The sequence below is a fragment of the Onychomys torridus genome, chromosome 3 (assembly GCF_903995425.1).
Source record: "Onychomys torridus chromosome 3, mOncTor1.1, whole genome shotgun sequence".
Lineage (NCBI taxonomy): Eukaryota > Metazoa > Chordata > Mammalia > Rodentia > Cricetidae > Onychomys > Onychomys torridus.
In genome coordinates this window covers 96,458,352-96,473,746 of record NC_050445.1, presented here as the reverse complement: position 1 = coordinate 96,473,746, position 15,395 = coordinate 96,458,352, and the positions used below count along the sequence as shown (strand labels likewise).

At 38.1% G+C, this 15,395-nt stretch overlaps 1 protein-coding gene across 3 annotated transcripts in view; it reads right to left on the bottom strand.

Annotated features, from left to right (window-relative positions):
* The window catches only part of Cntn4 (contactin 4), a 1,000,458-nt gene that overhangs the window by 148,350 nt on the left and 836,713 nt on the right, over positions 1-15,395 (bottom strand). For all 3 annotated transcript variants that reach the window (XM_036181073.1, XM_036181074.1, XM_036181075.1), the window contains one exon: positions 8,785-8,935. In XM_036181073.1, the coding sequence (XP_036036966.1) occupies positions 8,785-8,935 (151 nt within the window). The remainder of the gene's footprint in view (positions 1-8,784; positions 8,936-15,395) is intronic.

The following is a 15,395-nucleotide window of genomic DNA, read 5'->3' as shown; positions in this document are numbered from 1 at the left end:
AACATGTTCTGTCCAAGGTGATGTTAGGCTGCGAAATCAGAAATATATTTAAGTTATTTTGTCAGACCTCTTCTCATTAGAAGCCACTTGTTCTTTTTTACATCTTTCGATTGCCTTGGTTTGTGTCTGTTATGTTCTCCTAGTTATGATTTTATCTCTTTCAGTCTCTTCCTTGCCCTCCTCGCCAGCGTGGCTTCTGTGGCTTCTCTCTCTTCTGTGAAAACGGTGGTTCCTAAGGATTCCATCCTTTGACCCACAGGATGGTCTGACCTGAAAACCATTGCAGATGAATTTCTCTCCAGGGCTTCTTATCTACTGGGAATGGGTAGTTCTCTGTTCCTACCCTTCAGCTTTGACTGGTATTTCCAACTTCCTACTAAGAAATGGCTATGAAGCAGCCACTGAGTATTGGGTAGGTTCTAGGTGAAAGTGTGACAGATTGGAATAAACTATATAAAAAGGATTCAATGCAGACACAGTTGCCCATCAAAATAAAATAGGATGGAAGAAGAGGAAGTCAGGCAGATACAAGGAGGGCTCACCTGTGCTAATTTGGAAGACAGAGGAATGGATTAGAGGAGGCCTGCAAAAGCCAAAATTAGATTCTCCCCTAAAATCTCAAAAGGAATACAGTCTGGTTGAGGCCTTCAGTTTACTCTAGTAAGGCCCATTCCAGAATTTCAATACTTTTAATAGTCTGTACTAAATTTGCATTGCTTAAACCAAACATATATCCCCAACACACAGACACACACACAGACACACAGACACACAGACACAGACACAGACACACACACACACACACACACACACACACACACTCACACAACACAGACACACAAACACAGGCATAGACACACAGATACACAAATATTAACCACTCTTTGTTTCTCTCCTTCAAACTTTTTAAAAAGATTTATCTATTTTAATTTTTTATCTGAATGTTTTGCCTACGTGTATGTATGTACACCATGTGTGAAACTAGTGCCCATAGAGGCCAGAAGAGAGCATCCAATCCCCTGTAACATGAGTTATGGATGGTGATAAGCTATCATGTGGCAACTGATTCTGGGTTCTCTGCCCAAGAAACAAGTATTTCTAACTGCTGAGTCATCTCTCCAGGTTCCAAACATCTTTTTAAAAATAGTCACTTTTGTAGCAAATGACATTATCACTCATCAGCTGTTTAAGTAGGTATCCTTGGAGTCATGTTTTGATTTTCCTCTTGCTCTCTCAATCCTTTTGCTTAGTATGTTGTTAAGGGCCTTAAATTCTAGCCCATACATCAGTCTCCCCTCTTTATTCACAACACACTGATACCACTCAGCCATTCACAAATTCCGTCCTAACTCTGTCGACACATGCCCTCCCTAAACTCCAGTCTCGTTTCACTCTTCTTGCTGCTGGCTGCACATGAAACAGTCTTTCTATAGCATGCACACAGCTGTGCCCAACTCTACATAAAATCCTTCACTTCCATCCAGGGTCTTCAGGGCCAAGTGTAAGCCCCCAGCTAAAAAACACAAAATCTCTACTATCTATTGCTGTCCTACATTTTTCAATATTTCTTCTCAATATATCACCTTTATAACATATCCCTCAGCATTACTGAAAACTCATGTAATCTTGATCCTGGGCCCTGGTAGTAGATCATGAGCATCTTGACTACTGGGTTTATGTGTTTTTCCCTTCTATTTTCAGTGCCAAGCAGTAGGCCTAACAAGTGTTTGATGTCCAAGGAGTGCCTTGTTCACTGAATGAGAATGGAGTTGGGTAGCTTTAGGCAGAGTGGCCATGCTGCTGTCTAGAACAAGGCTATAGTTTTAACAGTCTTTACTGAACTATCCAATGGCCTATCTGTATCTAGTTATTATCTTTTAGCTTGACATAATGTGTGTTACCTTCATGTCTATGAGAAGTACAGGGGGACTGGAAGGCTCAAAGGTGATTGATTAAGAGTAAGAAGTCTTTACACAGGATTAAATATAGTAACATTTCATTATTTTTTTTTTTTTGGGCTTCAGTAGGAAGTAAACTATTTCCTCTAAGTGAATTTTTCAGACATCTATACTTACCCTTTAAACTCTAGGATTATTTTTTAAAGTAACAATTTGCATGAAGCAGTTTTCTCAGATGAATTATGAATTCTCCTGTTTTACAAATCTAAATTCACTAAAGAAATTTTTTTCTTTCTTAGAGAGACTACCAGACAGCAGTAATGACCATCCTTCTCTGTGTTGATGGATAAAGCATTCTTCATGAATGCTGCCTTTAGTTCAGGGTAATATGCTTTCAAGAAGACATTCAAAGAAATGACCATTATGGTGCGGGGTAGGGTTTTGGCAAACAATATCATATGAAGAATGTCAGAAAGAAATGGGATATCTGAGCTTGAAGAAGATCTAGAAAAGGCAATAAGAGTAGATTTCTGGTAAGTACATAAACAGGGGAGAACAGTAAAGAGGAAGTATATTTGTTAATACAGCTTTATAAAGTACAATAAAAACGAGTGCACGCTACAGGGATTATAGTTTTTCATCTAGTTACATTTCCATCATTAGAAGTACCTAGGAAATGATGAAGGACTAAATCTTGTGTGGATCCTTTTTCTACATGAGAAATAGAATCTGTGGGGATTGTAGTGGGAGGGATTTAGCAATGGTACCCGCCCACTCTGAATTCTCAGTTCTTGAAACAGTAGCTAGATTTATTTGGTGAACTCTGTGCACTACTCTCAGTTTAAAGATTTATTTATCATCTATACAGTGTTCTGTTTGCATGCATCCCTGTAAGCCAGAAGAGGGAGCTAGATCTTACTACAGATGGTTGTAAGCCACCATATGGGTGCTGGGAATTGAACTCAGGACCTCTGGAAGAACAGCCAGTGTTCTTAACCTCTGAGCCATGTCTCCAGCCCCTACTCTCAGTTTAAATTAGTAGTTCTCAAACCCTTTGACAAACCTCTAGCTTCAAAAATACTTATTTACATTATGACTCGTAACAGTAGCATAACTATAGTTATGATGTAGAAATGAAAATAATTTCATGGTTGGGGGACACCACAACATGAGGAACTGTATTAAAAGGTTGCAGCATTAAGAAGATTGAGAACCACTGGTCTATGTGGCCGGAGGGGACATTTTTCTATATGCCTTCAAAGATAATCACCCAACCCACATTCAGGAAATCAGCAGAAAAGGAAATCCATAATCATCGAGAGCAACTTGCCTAGAGAAGAACCTGGGCCATGACTGGCTCAGCTGATACTTGGATAACCTGTTCTGGAACCTCTGTGATCAAATGTGGGGCTGCTGGTGGCCCTCACACTAGCACAGAAAATAGTTTTTGGAGAATGGAAGCAAGGTAGGCAAAGGTGCTGAGACACAAGAAAACAAGGTAGAGTTCTGATGGTATCTTGTTAGCCATGCTTAGAGTCAGAGTTTATACCTGATGTTCTCAAGTAAGTGACCAGAAAATTCACTTTTATAACCCAGTTTGAGATGAGTTTATCTGAATTGTAACCATAAGGATACATCCCAATGGTGATCATTGTACTTAGAATTCTAGGATTTTCAGTTATTAATGATTCTGTTACTTCTGCACATTGATGTTTTTGTTACAGCATAAAACCAATCTTATTTGCCTCAAGGGCCTTCTATTTAAAAATTAGAAGTAAACAAAATAATCAACTTTATTCAGTTAGTAAGTTTAATTGCTCAATTCATCCAAATGGTTGGAACAGCTTCCATGGTGACTAGTGATCCCTCCTGAGGCCTGAAATAGTGGGGATGTTCTAAACATCTAATATTGCTAACTCCAATAGCTTGGTAATAGTACAAGAAAATAAGACACATTCCATTTACATATGGATGTGGGGCATAACCTACAGCAAAGCTATACAATTGTTTTACTTTTTCATCTTTAATTTAGATGTTTAGGTTAATATAAGTAAAAGCAATGTTAATATGTTTTAAATTTGTAAATGAAACAGAAATGGAAAGAATAATTTTAGAAGCATATATTTAAAACAATTAACATAAAATATTAAACTATTATTTCTAAGGTTATATTCCCTGAACTAACATGGCCACTACTACCATACTTAATAAGATAAATGAGCTAATGTTTTCCTCATGTTCCTCTATGCTTTTATGGCAAACTCATTTACTGAGTTAAGTGGCTAAAATTGGAATTAAGTAGCAATTGATGACTATGGTTTGACTAAGTCTTTCAAAAACATAGAATTTAGAGAAAACATTAATAAAAAAGAATGTTAGATAATGAAGTTTTGTCTCAATGTAGTTACACCAGTGCTTTGTATTTAAGGGATTAATAATTTGTATTCAAAGGTTAAAGACTCACTATTTGATTCTGAAGAGTCTAGTCTCAACAGAGAATTAAGGCTAATAAGGCAGTATGTTACAAATTATTGCTCAATACTAATTATCCTTTGTATTGGCCCACTATGTCAATCTTCTCCTAAAATATAGATTATAATTTTTCATTCATAAATAACATGTATAATTGATTTTGTTCATTTGTCCACTTAATTACATTTCATCTCTATCAGGAAAAATAGCATTTATTTTGCCAATCAAGATCTGTTTGATTTCTCACTCTTCCAATTGTATAAAGTGTTCAACAGTGCACATGTCTTACTTGGAGTTCAAAGCCAATGGCTCATGTAATCAACTTTCTCTATAGATTCATGGTACTCCTTGTGGTTATATCAACATTTGTGGTTTCTTGTTCCTAAGAATCTGAATTTCCAACAAAATCTGGATGCCTATTTTCTCCTGAAAAATGAAATGGTCTGATACCCAACTTGCATTTCCCTGTGGCTGTGGGGTAGTTGTATCCTGACTTTCCCCTTTACACTCCACTTGGCTACTTTTGAGCACATCTGTATGACCAAATCTAGTCTACCTAACAATAGTGAAAAGAGAGAGGCAGAGCCTTGAGAACATAGCACCCATATGGAGATGAAGTGCTAATATTGCTGCCTTGGGACCAGCCTGGTGACACTGGAGGTGGAGGTAATAAATTATAGAAACTAAGTAACAGCAGGGAGTATCTTCAGATTAAATATACTTTTTATGTCACATGAATGTGGAAGCATGCTTGGTGTCTTTTAATGAACCAACAGAACTTGGATAGGGAAAAGTTTATAGTAAGGAAAGTGGTGGAAATAAGAAATCAAATTCATTTGTCCTATGGAAACTGGCATAAAAGAGAAAATTAAATCAGTTATGTGGAAATGATTAAGTTTTAGTAATACTAAGGTATCATTAATATAGTTCAAAATATTAGGATGCCATGTATAAATAGGTGTGCACATTGTTTCTTTTCTTCTAGGTGCATAGCAAGATCATATTTTCCTTCAGGGTGGCATTTGGCTTGCTTTGGCCAACATAGCATCAGTGTACACAAAGTTGCTTCATTTTCAGCCGGAAACAGTAAGAGGTCATGTGTGTCTGACCCTTTCTATACTGCAGTGGCCACACTGCAAAGACAGCTGGTCTACTGAGGTGGTCCTTTAGGAGAGCAGAGCCACCAGCAGACACTTGCTGGTGTGCAGTGTGAATGCAGTGAAATTCGTTTTGCTGCTTTAGATCACCATGGCTTCTTATACTAGCATAGTTTATTCTCTGGATTGGGCCTCAATAATTTCTCACACTTCATTCATTCATGGTTTTGGATACATCTTTAAATCCATATCATTTTTATAAAGCACTTTATTTATGTAGATTTTATTCCTTCTGTGTGTGTGTGTGTGTGTGTGTGTGTGTGTGTGTGTGTGTGTGTGTGTATGCTACCTGTATGGTGTGCTGCAGCCACCAGACATGAATTCTAGGAGTGGAATTATGGCCTACTGCAAGAGCCTTCTCTAGCCGCCATATAAAATTCTCTTAATGTTATATCTTTAAATCTTCTAAAAATTTAAACCTTAACAATGCAGCCTTATCTATGAAAAGAGAAACCTGGATAACAATCCATCTACAGAACCCTCCTCCTGCAACTTGTCCTGCTTACAAGATGAGCTAGTGCAAAGATGGTGCACAATTTGTTAGAAGTGGCCAACCAATGCTTAGTTTAAGTTGAGGCCAATGCCACAAGAGAAAGCCCATGCCCTACACTGCCTGAATGGCCAGGAACCAGAGACTGGATATTCTAGAGACCTAGGGTAAATCCAAACACTCCTGGAAAAAAAATGAACAAAATGATTCCCAATGATATTCTGCTATATTCATGGTGCCTTGTCCTGTCGACATCAGAGAGGCTTCCTCCAGTAGCTGATAGTAGTGGGTGCAGAGACCCACAGCCAAACATTAGCAGAGAGAGAATCTAATTCTATATGGTCCCTCCTCTCAGAGACCTGAGAACCTGGCAGAAGAGGGAGAGGACAGACTATAGGAGCCAGAGGGGATGGAGGATACCAGGAGAACATGGCCTACATAACCAACTAAACAGGGCTCACATGGGCTAACAGAGACTAAAAGGGCAAACATGGGCCTGCATAGGTCTGCATCAGGTCCTTTGTGCTTATATTATGGCTGTTAGCTTGGACTTTTGTGAGAATCCTAAACAGTGGGAACAGTTTATCTCTGACTCTTTTGCCTGCTCTTGAGACTCTTTTCCTGTTGTTGGGTTGCCTTACCCAGCCTTGATATGAGGGCTTTCACCTTGTCTGATTGTATCTTGTTTAGTCCTGTTTGGCTGTCATCTATTAGAGATCTGTTCTTCGTGTAGAGGAAACAGGGGGGGAGTGGATCTGGAGGAGAGTGGAGGTGAGAGGGATAGGAGGAGTGGAACAAGGGAAAACTGTGTCTGAGATGTATTCTATGGAAGAAAAATCGATTTTCAATAAAAAATGCAGCCTTGTTCTAAGCAGTGTATTTGGTACATATTAATTGTATTTCAATTATATTTAAAGAAATATGTAGTCATTAAATGTGGTCTCACACACTACATATTAAGAAACACTAAGGAACAATGGAATGTTCCATGTGTTTCAGTAAGAAATTCTGCTTTTTAGTACTGATGTATTACTAAATAGACATAATATGCCCATCAAAGCATCTTCTAAATAGTTATCTTAATGCCCACAGACTAGGAGTGCTATAAAGTTTGGAAAGATAAGCTTCTTTTTGCCATAGGTGGTGGTTTCTGTCGGGGTTCACACAATACAAATGCTGAGAACAAGTTACTGTTGAATGCTCATATCTCAATGGGTAATCTATACCATCTCTTCTAAAGCTCAGGAAGCATAAAGGAAGAGGGGGCAGAAAAATCAAAAGTGTGGACTGTTGTAGGACACTGTCTTCTTGGTAAGATAAGGCTGGCTATTGTACTCTTGAACTGCAACAGTTGTCTTGTTTACACAAAACCTGCACCGTACTTGGATCTGCTGACATTATTTTATGGAAAGGTGTGAGAGTTATGAGCTCTTCCTCCTTTGGGATGTATAGGCTGATAGTGGTTGATGGAGGAAGAAGAGACAATTTCTTCAGTGGTGTAGCCACTGGTAGTTTCCCGTGTTCCTATAAGCAACCCTAAGTGAACTCATTGAGTCACTAAAAAAGCACAAATCAGGACATGAAACTAGAAGGGAGGTTATGTGGGGAGAGAAAGGGAGCCTGTCACAGTGGGAAAGGACAAGAGAGGGTGAAGAGAGTGAATATGATTAAAGTAAGTCATATATAGGCCCCAAATGTCACAATAAAATCTATTATACATAATTAATATATGCTAATAAAAATAATTTGCTTTCAATTTCTAGATTTGCCTTAAAACTTGAATGCCATTCCAGTGTTCAGTGGACTATGCTGCCTCCTTAATATTTCAGGAATCAGAAATGGATGTCTGTTATGAAGCTAATACGTGTGTGGATACATATCACCTAGAAACTGTATCATGTGTGTTTATAAAAATTATTAAGAAGGACAACATCATCAGCGTAGTGATCTAATTTGTATATGCAAATCTGAAGTTGTGCAGGTGTAAAAGGGTAGACACACACATTTTTAAACACTTCCTTATTGGATCTATGAATATTTGCCCTTTAACATCAATTAAAATCATTATGTATACAGCTGGTAAATCCTGTCTTATGGGTGACAAACATAGGCTCATGCATAATTACCCTTTTCCAACAGATAGAATACATTACAGAAAAATGGTAGAGGATATTTTACAGGGGTGACAGCCAAGACAAGGTCTTGGAGATATGTACCACTTGGTATCATCTGATGTCAAACTCCAAGTAACCCATACAAATTTACATCCTTTAAACAATATGTTTTCTAAATGTAATTCATGTGTAATAGGAAGCAGAGGCAAGGGATTCAGATATTAGTACAGATCTGGTCCCTTAAAGAGATACCATGAATAATGAACCAAGCAGAATTGTGGGCTATCAGTCACTTATGTAACACCAGGACACATAACCAATATTGTGAAATATTTGAAGAGCCGTCATAGTGTGAAACTAGACTGATTTGACTAGGCCAAGGAATTATGAAGGGTGGATGTATCCAGAAAAAAATTAGGCTAAAAGTATCTTTTCAGCTGCCCATATGCCAGCAGCTTGGTGAGTCCTCATAGAGTTAATGTCATCTTTCTCTGTTTGCAAGGCTTTCTTGAGTCCCGACATTAAGAAGGAGCATGGACGTTGATGTTACCACCTGACTTATACAGTTTCTTGCTTTGACTATTTGCTCAGTTGTGGCAGACAGACAATTTATTATAGGTTAATCAAATATTAAGACTATGTCGACACAGTACCTTTCACTTTCTCTTAATATTTCTCTTCCCTTTCTCCAGGTGTAGACAGGTCTCGGAGATGCTTTTGGCTTACACTCAATGACAACTTCACCTCCCACTTTGACAAGTGACACTCTTTTCAAGAGGGTTCTTGAGAAATCTGGACTTTCAGCTGGAAACAATACAAAACAATAATGAATTATTATGGAAAGGAGAAATATCGTAGCCTTTCTCTTTCTGTGGTACACTCACTATAGATCATCAGAGACAGGAAGCTAAAAAATTTTTTTTTCTGATGGAAAGCAGGCAGCACTGTATGTTTGGATGGGTTATTAAAATTTAATCCATGATTTATATAAGATAAAATGCAGCTGCTATATGGATGTAACTTGATGGATTTTGTAGCCTCCTCCATGAAGATCAAAATACCAAACATTCTTACCCCCCTGTGGAGGATTCTCTTAAAAAATTTATTCCACGTTCAAATGGACAAAAATTTAAAAATTTAAGAGAAGCAATAGGAAAAGAAACAAAACACAAAAACACATTTGGCAAGTTTCCTGATTGTATGCTAAAGGGGCCCTTTCTCTGACAGTTACTGCTTCTGCTCCACAGCACAGCATCCTCCCTCCTGCTTCCTCTCCCTCTATCCACCCCTCCCTCCCTCCCTCCCTCCTTCCCTCCCTCTCTCTCTCTGTTCTGTCTTTTTCTCTGTCTCTCTTTCTCTGTCTTTGTTTCTGTCCTCCCTCTCCTTCTCCCCCCCCCAACTCTGTATCCATTAGAGAATTCTTATATTGTTGCTTTTGTTAGTTTCTCCTTAAAATCAAGCTCTTTCAGCTTTCCATCACCAGTACTCAACACAATGCTCATCCTATTTGGAAGAAATCACCTGCATTTGCTGCAGAAATTTAGAAACCTACTCTGATTGCTCTTAACAGTCCGCTCACATTGATATGCTATGCTGTGCTGACACAATAATATCAAATAATGACTGCTTCTCTGAAACAAAATACATCATATTTAGCCTCATCCCAATACATAGATAAATAAATAAATAAGTAAATAATCTCCTTTCTGAGAGATTTCTGTTTTCCTCTGAGTTTATTTAGTTACTGGAGGAGGAATTCTTGAATGACCAGATGGATTCATTTTCTTGTGTAATTTGTACCTTATTTAAAAATCTCTGACTTCTTGCAATTTAACTTCACAGAGTTGAAGCTTTTTGATCATGTTGAAGACAATGTGTAAATCCAGAATATAACTATAAATGACTTAAATGAGGCCTTAGAGTATGCATACTCCCACTTATTTTTAAAACAATTTATTTTTTATATGTATGCATGTTTTGCCTGCATGTATGTCTATGCACCACATATATGCAGTATCCACAAAGGCCAGAGAGGGCATCAGATCCCCTGGAACTGGAGTTACAAATGGTTAGATGAGCTCCCATGGGGTTGCTGGGAACCAAACCTGAGTCCTAAGAGCAGCAAGTGTTCTTAATTGCTAAGTCACCTCTCCAACCCTTATAGGCCCCTTTCTTAGGCATACTCAAACCATAGCTAGTGACTTTTCTTTTTTTTAACAAAGCACTGAATTGAACCTGGGGCTTCATGCACACTAGGCAGCATTCTACCACAATGCGGCATCCACAGAACTCTTGTAATTAAAAAAAAAAAAATGGATAAGGTCTTATGAAGTTTACCAGACTGGCTTTGCACTGACTCTAAACCAGGCATACCTCGAACTTGTGACCCTCTGTCTCAATCTCCCCCAAAGTGGGGCTAATAGGCCTATACCACAAGGCCTACCTATAACTAATGATTTTAAAAATTCAAATCAAGCTTTAGTGAAGACAAATTGACTCTTATTAAGGGCTTCTGCAGTAGAAATATTTTTCACAACTGCTAGGTACAACTAAGATTGAGTTTACTGTGTAATGGAGTGCTACATTGTATACATGGGAGCTGGTACCACATGTGAAGCTGAAATTAAATGAATCAGTAGGCTGTTGACAACTCAGTGTGCATACTTTGGATTTGTAATAATCCACAATTCAAAAAATAACTTGATAGTGATAAATGCAATTGACAAACAGACTGCAAGTCTAACTATTTGTAATAAAAACATTGCATATATAATATTGTACTGAGAATAGCATGGTACTAGTATGGTCTACAAATTCATGCCATAAAAGTAATAGGGCTAATGGAACAGATAGGGCAGACCCACTAACCACTTAGGTAATAAGATACTAACAAAAATATTAGCATATATAGCATGATCAAAAAGGTATGCTATACTCAATATTCATATATCAAAGACATATAAATCAAAAAATATAAAGAAAATTAAAAATTCCTCTCTAATTCTCTCTCTCTCTCTGTGTACATTGTGCAAAAGTAACTAGATGGAAGAAAGTGATTACACTGCTAAGCTATAGAGTTAAGTTAAAACTGCAGAGAAATTGAGCACTACACACTAGCGAAGTATGCGGCCAAAACTACATCAGAGGACTGCAGGTGAATGAGATTGGTTGGTATCATCTTCATCCACTGACAAGCTGTATTGACCTGCATTAGTTGGCTGTTGGTCTAGTCCCATCAATTGTGAATTCATGAACGCGTAAAGCAGTGTTTTTCAGCCTTCCTAATGCTGCAAAACTTTAATACAGTTAGTTCCTCATGTTATAGTGACTTCTAACTATAAAATTATTTTGTTGCTACTTTATAACTGTAATTTTGCTACTGTTATGAATCATAATGTAAATATCTGACATGCAGGATATCTGACATGTGAACCTGTGAAAGGGTCACTTGACCCCTAAAGGGGTCACAACCCATAGGCTGAGAATCACTGATATAAAGCATTTATACTATATTGATATCTCCTCCAATTTAGCAGTCCCACATAAGCGATGTTGTGTCACAGGAAAGTGTTTTGGCAAAATAAACTCCTCCTCAAATTAAGTAAACATCCAAACTGACAGAAAAACAAAAAATAAAATCAAGTCTTCTAGAAGACCTTTTAAAGGGAAAATTTGTAAGAATGTTACAAACCTTTCTCATAAAAAAATCCCTTCTTACAACTCTGTCTTTCTACACACATTCATTTATCACTCTAGGCAGATATTTTCATCTGTTCAGGAGGAACTCTGCCTCTGCATTCAAAATGAGTTTATATAAATCAAACTGTGCACCACACATGGGTGTATTTGTCAAAAAACTATATATCGCTTTTACAGAATTTGAAATTGCATGGTATCAGACATATAAAAAACAGAAAATATGCCTACTTTAAGAGGCATTCGTAATATTTCAGTTACAGACATATTACCTTTTTGGATAGCTTAGAGATAAGACTGACTTGAACATCTTTCACCCATAAAAATGAAATTATACATCAAATATTTTCCCGTTGTTTATTCCATTTGCTTCTGGTGTTATCTAGCCCTGCAAATGTATCAGTTGTCACCATAAGCTCTAGAGATTTCTAGGGCATAACTATCAGAGCTCTATCACATTTTGAATACCAGATAGATTTCTTAACATTCTACTATTTGGTGGCCACCTTGTGCACTTGAGATGCAGTTTAGCTTATGGAGTGTTTTCCTAATGATAACCTATATTTACTCTGACTCACCCAAATATTGGCCTAGCACAGGCTTGGAAGAAAAGGAAATAGGTCCTTCTGCTCCATTTGGCACTCACAGAGAAGGTGGTTCTACTAGATGATATGGTGATATTTTATTTGTGCTGAAATGTGATTTTATTTGTATGTTAATAAATATAGTTGCCTGGGGATCAGAGCTAAAAGCGAGCCATTTAGCAGAAGTCCAGCAGTGGTGGCACACACCCTTAATCCGATCACTTGGCAGGCAGAGTCTCTGTGTGATCAAGGACACAGCCAAGTGGTGACCCGAACTTTTAATTCCAGTACCAACCATAGAAACCTGGAGGTCTGTATAGACAGGCAGTGATGAGGAAGTCATGTGGTTGGGTTTAGAGCCAATGAGAAGGCAGAACAGAAAGGCAATAAAAAGACAGTTGAAGGCTTCTCTCTCAGGGGAAGCGATGGCATCAAGAAGAAAGCTAAAGTGAATAGTAGTAGCTCTTGCTCTGATCTCTCAGGCTTTAACTCTGGTTTTGGCTCTGTGCTTCCCATTTACTAAGACCGTTTAGAATTTCATCTACAAGATGATGTTGGTAGGGGACACAGGAGGGCAGCATTAAAACACAATCTTTGCTCATACTAAAACCCTGCCTAGGGAAGTAAAAGTTAAGTGGTCGACAAAAGCTCTGGAATGACAAAACCAACAGTCAAATCATACCCATAATTCTGGAGCAGCTGCTGGATCCTTGCAGGCATTCATTCGCTGAAGCCCGTAGACCTAGAGACCAGTATTTCTCATGTGAGCTACTAGATGGCAGCAATCCCTCAGTGCATCATGCAGCAGACCTCTTCCACATGGGAGGTGCAACTTTTAACTACTTACCAACTATCTGCATTACAGTAAACTTACATTATCTATGAAAAGCTGTGGGAATTCATCTATGCAATTTACAACTATTTATATTTAATTAATTAAATGACTCTTGGTCACATATCAAGGGTATCTAAAGTGGCCACTAGAACCCTTGAAAACAGAAGTTCTCTCTGTGTCTGAGTTAGTGTCACTTCTCAAGAGTGATAATAAAATGATAATCCCTTAACTGGATAGGCAGTGGCAATACCATTTGGGAAATCCATGAGTACAATGTTTTACTGCATTACCAAAGAGGAAAGGATGATTCTGAAAGCCTGTTCTGTCACAGCTGGCCTGCAAAAACATCACTGGGAACATTGCCAGTAGATACTATTAAGGCTGGTGCTTTTGGAAGTTTAGGATTTCATATTATTTTAATCTTTATCTATTATTTTTAACCATTAGCTCACTGTCCTATAAAAATACCCAGAGCAAACATATTAATTCCAATCTTTTTATTTTAATTGAGGGATTAATGGTGTTATCAGATCACAAACTTCAAGCTTTTCCTGTCTTGCTGGCTAAGGCATGGGTGGGAGTCTGAGTGTTTCTTTCTGAGTTTAAAATCTGGCCTCCCTGGTTAGGAAGGCATACTTAAGAGATACTTAACACAACTCTCCATGAAATCAATGATTTTCTTCTTTCCTTCTCGGCATGATGCATCATTTCCAAGGTCTCTAACACATACATTTTATCTGTTTTCCTTTGGGCTGATTTACTCATGACTTAGTTTCCTAAAACCCTAAAAACTCATGCTCCCATGGGTGAGGTGTTATAAAGCAGAAAAAAAATGTATTTACAGTCTCAATGTTATTTGGTGGGCTAGGAGAAAAAAAAATACACATCTTGTACACAAAGCACTAGTGGCGTTTAAGTTTAACTGTCACCTTGACAAAATTTAGAATCACTTGGGAGATGGACCTCTTGGTATGCCTGTAGGGGATTATCCTGATTATTTAACTGATATAGGAAGGGCAGTCTTAATTGTGGGCGGGACCATTCCCTGGGCAAGGCTGTATAAACTGCAGAAAGTGAGCTGAGTACCAGCATGCATGCATTCAGCTGTTACTCTCTGACTGTTGGCTTTAGATGCAATGTGGCCAGCTGTCTCAAACTCCTGCCACAGTGACTTCACTTCAGTGACAGACATTTCCCTGCAACAATGAGAACAAACATTTCCCCCTAAATTGTTTGTGTCAGTACATTTTACAGCAGAAATCAACAAGACCCCAAGGCAGTACTTGGCATAGTATTTGTTCCAGAGTAAGACGCTTACACACCCTATCCCTACTACAATTTCTAAATACAGTAATAACTTCTACACCACAGGCATCAGGGGACTCATATGTGAGAAACTTTCTTCCAATCAGAGAGATACATCTTTGTTTAAAAAAACAAACAAACAAACAAACAAACAACAACAACAACAGACCACCTCACTGTATTTGAAAGCAATTACAGATTCACAGAGGATTGCAAGAACAAGATAGAGATGTCCAGTGTGCCCTTCACTCTGTTTCTTCAATGATTGTGTGTTAGGCAAGTACAGCAGATAGTAAATTAAGGAAGCTGGCCGTCAGCTTTCTATCACTCACTTATGTAGATTTACATGGACAGTGCTGAGGTCAAGATAAAGAAAAGGCTGCAAAGACCATCTTCTTCCTCAGCAGTCCTACCCTGCTCTTTTGACTATACCTTGAACCACTAATTTCTCTGTGTTGTTTTCCCATGATGAGCCTATTTCATACATGGAAAGAATTTCACAGTAGCCAACCTTCTGGTTTATCTTTACTTTCTTCCACTGAGACGAAGCTCTGTGAGACATCGAAGCTAATGAGTGTCCCAACAGCTCACTGAGTGGTAAACCCTAGTGTGGATACGAAAGCCACTTTAATGTAGGAATTTCAGGGTTATGGTGACTGCCAAATAGCTTTTGTGCAAAGACACCATTTCAAGATCTCTCAATGATTTCTCTGCCAAAAAGTGGAATCACGCATAGCCTTTTTTGTTTTTATGAAAGGTTTGAGGATCCAAAGATTAATTATATAAATATAGGAAGAAACTCTTTCTTATTCCAAGGAAAACACTTTAACTCCATTTTAGAACA